The following is a 9,991-nucleotide window of genomic DNA, read 5'->3' as shown; positions in this document are numbered from 1 at the left end:
TATTATTTATCTTCATTTTCTATGAAAAAATTAAATTGGATTCTTGTAGCTTTTTTCTTTTTCATTCATTTTTTTGTGAAAAATATCTATTTTTTATTAAATTATAAATTTTTTATATAAAATTTTATAATTAAATTTAAATATATTGATTTTTATTTATTTTTAAAAGTGTATATATATATAATTTTGATTATTATTTATTTAGTTAATATCTTAAATTTTTATTTTTAAAATTTTTTTTAATTATATGGGAAAAAGAAGGGGAAGAAAAAGAGTAATTGTGAAAACTAACACATCGTATGTGAAAATTTCATACCAAATTCATGTGAATTCTATTTTAAATAAAAATCTTTAAAAGTCCTTTGAATTCCATAAAAGTCTAAAAAAATTATAATTTAAAAATCCATAGAAATCTACAAAAGGCTTCCACTAATTTCATACAAATCTATAAAAGATCCACGAAATCCACAAAAGTAATCATTTAAAAAAAATCTATCAAAGTCTTCAAGAGTTTTAATTGAATATAGCCTACTGGACTTTATACAACTCGACATCCCAAACCTACGTAAATGTTAAAAATTTGACAACAATTTGATGTCCTACGTTTGTATATTGTAGTGGTATTAGAATTAAAAATAAATAAGCTAATGTAGCGAAGTACGCATGAACTTAAAGAATGAGATCATAATCACAAAATGTATTATAAATCATGCAGATATTCATATTAATATTTAATGAATACCTTGTTATATGTTATTTGGTACTGTAAATATATACCATTGAAATGGATGACACTCCTTATCCCCAATCGAACCAGGGAAGATACGAGGAATGAAAATCACTGAAATCTGCAGTACCCTTTAACAAATCCAATTCTAGAGTATGGAAACTCCATGTAGAGCACATGGGAGCACACCACTCACCACAACCTGTGTTGCATTATAGGCAAGCTTTGTGCGAGGTCAGTAATTGAAATTTTCATTTATCGAGTTGGGCAAAATGTATATTGTGGTTAGCTTCACCTGAGTCCAGGCTCTTGTCTGCCCTGTTGCACCGAGATTCAAGCTGTATTGAGATAGATACATCCATTTCAGAAGAATGTTCCTTTGACGCACTAATTACAAAAATAAAATTCTTTTCTTTTGAAAATGGGATTCACATCGGCTTATTACTTCCGCATCTTTCACCTACAATTGCAGAGGTATGTGTTTGATGATTCCTGACTGAGCGAAGAAGTTAGACACTTTTTTTTGCCTTTCTTCCTGCCTTATTTCAGGGCCTGTAATCTTGACGATGAGAGATAGCTCCTTGCTGTTATGGGCTTTCTTCCTCTATTAAGCTACATATTGACTAGGATATGCGTCTCTCCTCCTACTGTTGAACATTTTTGGGATATAAATCTTGCATTGCGTTATTCAAGCTCAAGCATTCTTCTAATCAAATAGAGAGGAATATATACTATGATCATTATTTTTGACATGAACTGTATTTGTAATGACATTTTCCCCTGTAAATTTTCTCTGCTCTCTCTTTGTGCTTCACCCTTATCCCTTTTTGAACTTTATTTGTGTTGGAGTTTGGTTTAAAAGAGATGAAAATTGGTTGAAGTATAAAACCATGGAAAATGTGAAAAGTGAATCTCATGTCAACTTTGGCCAAATATTCAAACTTGATCTGATAGTCAATTTATGAAAATAGACTAATTGTTTTACTCGTCGAGTAGATGATCATGGCATATTTGAAGTCTCAAAACAAACTCTGGTCCAAAATTGGGAAATAAAAATCAATTTTTAAGCCCCTATGTCCACTGCTCGAGCAGCAACCCAACGCCAGGAGAGTGACAAGGTTTTTGCTTTTGAGGCTCAAGCAGGGCACCAGCAGTAGACGAGCGATAGATAAGATTGCGTCCCTTCATGAATGTTACCGAGTTTTTGGGCATGTCTCTCCATTCACAATCATTCTTTTTATAGAAAATGATCTGTTCGAGTTCGTTGTTGTCTTGTAGTTGGAAGTGATTCTACTATAAGTAGATAATTCGTTGTATCTTGGGAGACAATTGTTATTAATCCATTAGCACCATTGCTAGACAAATTTGTTTTAAGATAACACTCCAAGACAAATTTGTTTTAAGAAACGAGTGTTATCTCATTAATCTAATTTCCTTCTTCTTCTTATTTTGGTTCTACCATCTTCATTTGTAGTTTAAAATCATTTTGCATTGTTAAACTTGTGTCAAAATTATTGTCCACATACAAAACAACCTGTATAACATATCCACCAACAATTTGTACCGTACTTGTCTTTCAGAATTAAATCTATGCAAGTTTTCCAATTATAAGTGTTATACTTTAGGTCCAATTAACTTTGAAAATAAACATTTTTTTATGTATAATTGATGCAATTTTATGATAGATCTATTATTTAATTTATTAGATTATTAATTCAATTAAATAATGAAGTCCGCAGATTTAAATCTTAGTGAAATGTTAATCATGAGAAGCTGTGATTGTGATATACAAATTACATATAATTGACTCTTAAATCTTCCATAGTCATAAGAAATAATGAGATGCAAATATCGTAAAATCATCACGTATGATATTTCTTACTTATGAAGTAAGTAGCTAATCTTATAAGTTAAAATATGGTTACACATAAAATGAACACGTTGATCTTTTATTAGATAACAAACATTGGGGATCGGTTGGAGAGATTTCACATGGATAACTATTTGAGTGTTAACTGTTAATATGTAACATTCAGTATGGTCCTTCGTTTTGATATCATCATTGTGCCCTTATATGAAAGTAATCATACTTTGGTGATGTTGCATCTTGCTTGCAAAGGATCGCTAAGATTGCTTCGGTTGAATATGTCAATAATTCTATGAAGATTGTGAATGATCAATAGAGAGAATTCATCACTTTTGATAATGAAATCCATGGTGAAGGTGTAGTCAAAAAGAAGTTTTTAACTTACATTGACTTAATAAAGTAATTAAAAATATGATCGATAATTGTAATTGATCGGATCAATTTGTCGAACGGATTATAGTTTCGCAGTAAACGAACAAGTTTTTATTTTGTCATATCACTTGATATTATTCTTCACGTGTATTGCCCTAACACATTACTAAATGTCAATATAGGACGATGAATGTGAATTGGTAATAAATAAAAGTGGTATTTTAATTTAGATCTAAATAATAATTCACGTCGTTAGGCATCATGATCAGAAATCTAATGAGTCACACCCAAAAGGAGAACTACAATATAGGCCCGAATTAATTAAATATTAGATTGAGTTAAAATTAAGAGACAGGCTAAACTTCGACTTATATTGATATGGCGCTAGGGCCTGAAATTTTTTTTTTTTTAAAAAATAAAAAAATATAGTTCTCTCAATCTTGTTTCCTGTGTAGATTTTTATTGAAAACTGGACTATTGGACAATTGTGGATTGCAGATCAGAATTGTTCTTTATGGAATTTATCAAATGTATAATTCTTTATCATAGTTTCTCTCTAAGTACAAAACAGATTCTTGATGAAAATTGAAAATTTTATTTAAATTTCACTGTGCATGTTAAGTAAATTCCCAACATCAATTGCCTTTTAACATCTCCAATTATACATGCACATACTACTTGCTTAATTTACCTTCATTAGTACTCAAATGCATATTTCTTTTTGGATTCCATTAAAATGAACTTTTTAGAGAAAATGTATTCTAAAATAGTGACTTTTTAGAGAATATATGGTTGAAAAATAAAGAAAATTTTTGGGTTTACATGTAACAATATTTTATGGAAAAAAGTGTGATTGAAAATGAGTTTTAAAAAAATATATTTTCGAAAAAATGGAACCTAAACATGGGCTAAGAGGTATCAGACTTGACTTGATTCGCTTGAAAGTACTTATAAAAGCAAAATTTTAGGTTCTTTTTTCTAGTTTGTAGTATCTATTCCTTCGTGCCAAACATTAGATATAAAGCATTTATAGAAAAGGGCCGGCCAGTCATTCATTAATTGGAAGCTTCTGAAACAAAAGTTGGAAGTTATCCCGTCCGTAAAGCAATTACATTACAACACAAAATACTTTCCCTCCTAGTGTTTCCTTTACCCCTCAAGTTTAGTATCAGAAAATATCAGTACAAAAAGATGCATCCTTTTTGTATGTGTAATTACCAGACAGTTGGGAGAGAGAGAGAGAGATGACTGAGGATTGGGGAACGGCAGTGAGAGAGAAAATGAAAGCAGATTGGGGACCAGCTGTGGTTGCAGTGGCATTGTTCATCATCTTGTCGCCGGGACTCCTAATCCAGTTTCCAGCGAGGAGGAGGACAGTTGAATTCGGCAACATGTACACAAGTGGGATTTCCATTCTACTTCATGCAGTTTTGTTCTTTTGTATTTACACAATCTTGATCATTGCCATTGGAGTTCACATACATCCTACCTGATTTTATGTTCTTCCCTGGGCATTTCATGAAATTCTATACGATTGCTTTTCATGGTTTAGTTTATATGAAGATGTACCAGTTTCCATTACTTGCAATTTAATCAAAGAGTTTTAGATCATGACCAGAAAATTGCTGTATAGTTTCTTTTATGTACTTTCTAGTTTGGCTATAGCTAGATTTTTGCCAGATGCCAGTTCTCATGTCGAGATTATTTGTCTCCAGACAAGATATAAACTATAAAATCATAGATGAAGCATGCTCCCAGTTTTACTATCTTTTATTTTAGTAACATTTTCCCACTGCTTTGCCTTTATGCTTCAATCTTGTGCCTTTGGATACTTTACTTGTATTCTATTGGAAGTTAGCCTCTGTTTGGTGGCCTTTATTTGTGAAAAACTATGTTTTGAATGAAAGAATGTATGGTTTAAAAATATGAAAAATTTTTGATTTACGTGTATAATATTTTATTGTGTGAATATACAGTTGAAAATGAGTATGAGAAATAATGTATGATAAATTGTTTGATACGGATTGAAATTTAGATCTTTATTTAAGTCAAAGTCAACAATTAACTTTAACCACATATTCCATAGATCTACAATTTTTCAATCACATATTTCATCAACGTTTATCAAAATTTTCTAAAAATCTAGTTTTAATCTCCATCAAACAAGGGCATAATCTATAGACGTTTCAATTGCCCTCTAAATTCTCCAACTATACATCCATGTCCTGCATGCTTGAGAAGCAGTGTTGAAAAAGATTGTTGAACATGACTTGCTTGCCACTCTTCCCAATTAAACGTACCAAAATAGGAAAATGGGTCTTACTGACCCCTCACTGTAGGGGTGGCCCCACATGTTAAAAAAAAACGCCAGGGCCCGCCATGTGTGTTGTCTGGCATGTAGCATGGTTCGCCAAAATAACCTTGGTAGAGAAGGGGGAGGCCAGTCATATATTCAATCATTGGAAGCTTATAAAGCAAAAGTTCAACTGTCCATCTCCGTAAATTTATTCCATTAACACAATACTTCCCCTCCTATTCTTTCTCCTTTCACTCTCAAGTTTAGCATCAATTTCTCGCGATGCCTTCTCCATAAAGAAATTGTTGAATATTTATGAAATTTAAATTATATAAACTTCACATAATTGTCAAAATCTCCATGTCAAATTACCAAGAAAAATAAATAATACGGAACATACCTTGATCCATTGATTTATATCTCTAATAATGAATTTTGAATTATAATCTTTGAATCTTGTCTTCCGTATCTTTAAATCTTGATTCTTGATTATGAATTTTTGAATTCTTTTTCTTGATTCTTGAATTCTTTTTGCGGGTTTTTTGGATCTTCCTTTTCAATATGTATTTTCTCTAAATTTTTGTGTTGATAGGATGACACAAAAAATGAGAAGTTGTATATAAATTGGGGACGTAACCCTATGTATAATTTTCATATATATTTCGTCCATCATGAAATACAATTTTAAAGAAATTCAATCACTACACATATAATCCGACCCACACTTTATTTAGATGTCTTAAGCTCAATTGCTTAATTTTTTATTAGATCACTTTAATTTTGGGCTTCACTTTGAAATAGCCAATGTGCACTAGTAATTACATATGTCGGCCCACATGACAATTTAATAATTTCCCAACAATTTCCCACTTGAACTACATATGTTACCTTATAAATGTGTATAATCTTATGAGCGCAATACTTTTGCTATCATAACCAAAAGGCATATCCGAACAATCTCGTCCATTAATTATGCTAACACAAGGCCAAAGCAGTTTTCGTTACAAATATCATAACAAAACCCATCAATGTCACATATATCAACACAATCAAATGGCATAGATTAAGTATGGATGTGTAGCATGAAAAATATTTACAAACATGCCTATTTCCAACTGGTTCTACTTTATTTTTTAATGAGATCAACTATAAACATTAATCAGAGTGAAAACTGAACTGAATACTTTATTACTAAAATAAACTTGACTGTGCACAACCAAATTCATGTGTAAAAAAATCCTAAATTAAAAATTCCTACTAAACTAGCATATTATCAAAATGTACAACATCCATGTAAGTAGTGTGCTCATAAAAGACATTGGGTAGTAACCATTTAATAAATGAATTAGTTATCATAGAGTTTGTCCCAATATGTTCTATAGCAACTTGGTCACTCTAAATTCTTTCTTTAACAACTAGAAATTTAATGTCTATATACTTAGACTTTGTTTGAACTTCTATTATTTTTTGAATACAAGATTGAAGACTTATTGTCACAAAATATCTTAAGTGGTCTTTCAATTCTATCTAAATTCGCAGCTTACTGACAATTTTTTTTAGCCATATTCCTTTATTGGATGCCTAATAACATGCTACAAACTCCGCAACCATGATTGAAGAAGCTATGAGTGTCTATTAGCACTCATTCAGAATATAACTCCTCCAGCCAGTAGGGAGACATATCTCAATGTGGATCTCTTATTGTTTTGGCATCCGACAAAATCAGAATAACCAATGATCTCCGATTGGTCTGATTTCCTGTATGTAAGCATGTAATCTTTTGTTCTCTGTAAATATTGCATAACCCGCTTGGCTGCCTTCCAATGATTCATCCCAATGTTACTTAAATATCTGCTCAGCATTCTAACAATGAACGTTATATCCGGAGGTGTGCATACTGGAGCATACATTAAACTCCCAACTGCTGAAGCATAGAGAATTCTTTGTATTTTCTTTTCTTCAATGTCTTTCTTAGATCATTGATTAAGACTAGACTTGTCTCCCTTAACAATAGGGGTACCTCCTGGTTTGCAATCCTATCTTCCATATCGCTTAAATATCATATCAATGTAGCTCTTTTGAATTCTTAATAAAAAGGAATATTCACCAAAATCTTTCATTTCAAAATTCTTTGATAGAATTCTCTTAGTTTCATACAATAAGCCTATATCATTGCAAGCAATTAGTATGTCATCAACATACAATGTCAGGAAAATATATTCATTCCCACTGAACTCGTGATTAACACAATCATCAGCTGCATTTATCTCAAAATCAAACGAGATGATTAGTTGATGAGATTTGTGATTCCATTGACGGAAAGCTTGCTTAAACACACAGATGGAATTCTTTAATTTGTAAAAACTTTTTTTTTTGGATCTCTTGACACAGTTTTCAGGTTGCACCATATATACCGTTTCATCAATGTCACCATTGAGAAACGTCATATTTACATCCTTCTGATATAGCTTAAGATCTAAATGTACAACAAGTGCCATTATAATCCTGAGAGAGTCTTTTTTCCCTTTGAGTAAATTCCTTTGCGACAAGACAAGCCTTATATCATTCTACATTACCCTTCGAATGTCTCTTAGTTTTAAATATCCATTTACAACCAATAGGTTTCATACCTTCGGACAATTGACAATCCCAAATATGCAAATATTTCAAACTCAGCTTCTTGCCTATCCAAAGTTCATTAAGGGTTTTAACAGTTGCTTTACTTGAAACTCTATTGAGAATATAAGCTACAATTTTTAATGCTTCTCCCCAGAGAGATTCTAGTAAGGTGGAATGATGAATCATACTCATTATCATGTCCTTAAGTGTTCTATTTCGTTCTTTCAATAACATCGTTTATGCTGTGAGAACCTCGCATGGTATACCGTGGGATGATTCCACATCCTTCTAGCAATTTGGCAAAAGATCGTGGACGTTGTTCTACTGATCCGTCTTATTTTGCATAATATTCACCATCATAGTTAGATCTAATATGTTTTATTCTTTTGTCGAGTTGATTTTCAACTTCAGCCTTATAATCTTTCAACATGTCCAATGATTGGGATTTCTCACGAGTAAGATATAGGTAACCATAGCGAGAATAATCGTCCATAAACGTAATAAATGATTGTTGACCATTCCAGGAAGTCGAAGGAAATGACCCACAAATATTCATGTGAATCAGTTCTAACACGTCCGAAGTTCTATTCGCACCTAATCTTTTTACGTTTGTTTATTTTCCCTTAATACAATTTACACAAACAGTTAGTCTGAAAAATCAAGCATCCAACAAGACGAGGGCAATTAGCGGCACATCTACATTGCTTCCCGCAATTTTGTTCTTCTGAAATTACACCATCTTGAAGTTCACATAAATGCTACCGAAGGGCATCTCCAATGTATATCCAAAACACCATTTTGCCTCCAATTTAGTACCATAATTTGCACCATTTTTGTGCAAAATGCTACAAATGAATAGTATTACACCAAATATGCAAAGTCAATTTTGTCGTTCTCTTTCATTTGTCAAACATATTGATTAAGGGTACTTGTGTCATTTTTGTTATATATTTTTAATACGATAAATAATAATAATAATAATAATAATAATAATAATAATTGATTATAATGCTAAAATTTGTTATTTTTAATACTATGAACAATAATAATTAAGGATTTTTTAGTTTGGTAATTATTTTCGTTAATTTAACGTAATTATTTATTTAGTATTTTATGTATTTGTAAAATAAAGATATAAATAATTTTTTCAAATAAATAAATGGTTAAGAATCGAAAAAAAAAATGAAGGAAATGATTAGACACTATTCATTTGTTACAAGTTTTGGTGTAATGGATTGAAGATGATCTTTAATTTGCTACAAAATTTGATGTAAAATGGTATAAAACTTACCTCAATTTTTGGTGCAACGATAGATATAATCTAATACAAAATCCAACTATACATACCCATTCCCTAGTTCTTATTTTTTCGGTTTCCTTGACGAACAATACACATTAGACTTGTAATTAAACTTCCCTTAACATGTCATGAAATTCTGTAGGGTTGATTTTCTTGGTTATTACATGGAGATGTTGAACTACCATTATTTGCTTTGGATGCCACTAGTTTTGATGCATGCCTGAAGTGGCTGAAGCTGAAGCTAAGGTGAATATACATCAACAAAATTAATTAATTAATTAATTTTGCTAATGATTCCTCCGTGTGTGAAACTCTAATCCTGCTACAAGATATAGGAGGACTTGTAATAACGTATTCTACAATTATAAAAATATCTATAAATTAGAGTATAAAAAAGTACTCTAATAAGTTCTTTATATTTAACAATTAATTTTACTCCCAAAAAATATTTATTGTTTTTTTCCTATCTTTTATTTTCACTACCTTCATTTCAAAATATTACTTTTCTCCATTGAAAATTGAAATACTTTTAATGTATTTAATTATTTAATTAAGTGGCATTTCAAAATCTAAACTCAAAAAGCAAAAGGAAAGATAAGACAATGTTGAGTAAGGTATACTTAATTTAATAGCACAATATTAAAGGCCGAAAAAATATAATTTTACTTGTCGAACGCATCCTTCATGGTTGCTTAGAGTTCGGAGTTTCTAGTAAGGGTGGACAAAATGATCAAACTAGGATAGATTAAACCAACCAAGCAATTCGATTCGATTCTACCAAAAATATATATATATATATATATATATATA

General features: G+C 31.0%; 1 protein-coding gene across 1 annotated transcript; it reads left to right on the top strand.

The window, feature by feature from the left end:
• The first annotated feature begins 4,101 nt into the window (after positions 1-4,101).
• Positions 4,102-4,952, top strand: LOC111375574. The gene has a single exon (XM_022998415.1). The coding sequence runs from the start codon at positions 4,211-4,213 to the stop codon at positions 4,457-4,459; it is 249 nt and encodes an 82-aa protein (XP_022854183.1). The 5' UTR covers positions 4,102-4,210; the 3' UTR covers positions 4,460-4,952.
• Positions 4,953-9,991: the final 5,039 nt, after the last annotated feature.

This window comes from Olea europaea, chromosome 2 (genome assembly GCF_002742605.1).
Source record: "Olea europaea var. sylvestris chromosome 2, O_europaea_v1, whole genome shotgun sequence".
Classification (NCBI taxonomy): domain Eukaryota; kingdom Viridiplantae; phylum Streptophyta; class Magnoliopsida; order Lamiales; family Oleaceae; genus Olea; species Olea europaea.
The sequence above is the reverse complement of the archived record's forward strand: the minus strand, read 5'-3'. Positions and strand labels throughout refer to the sequence as shown.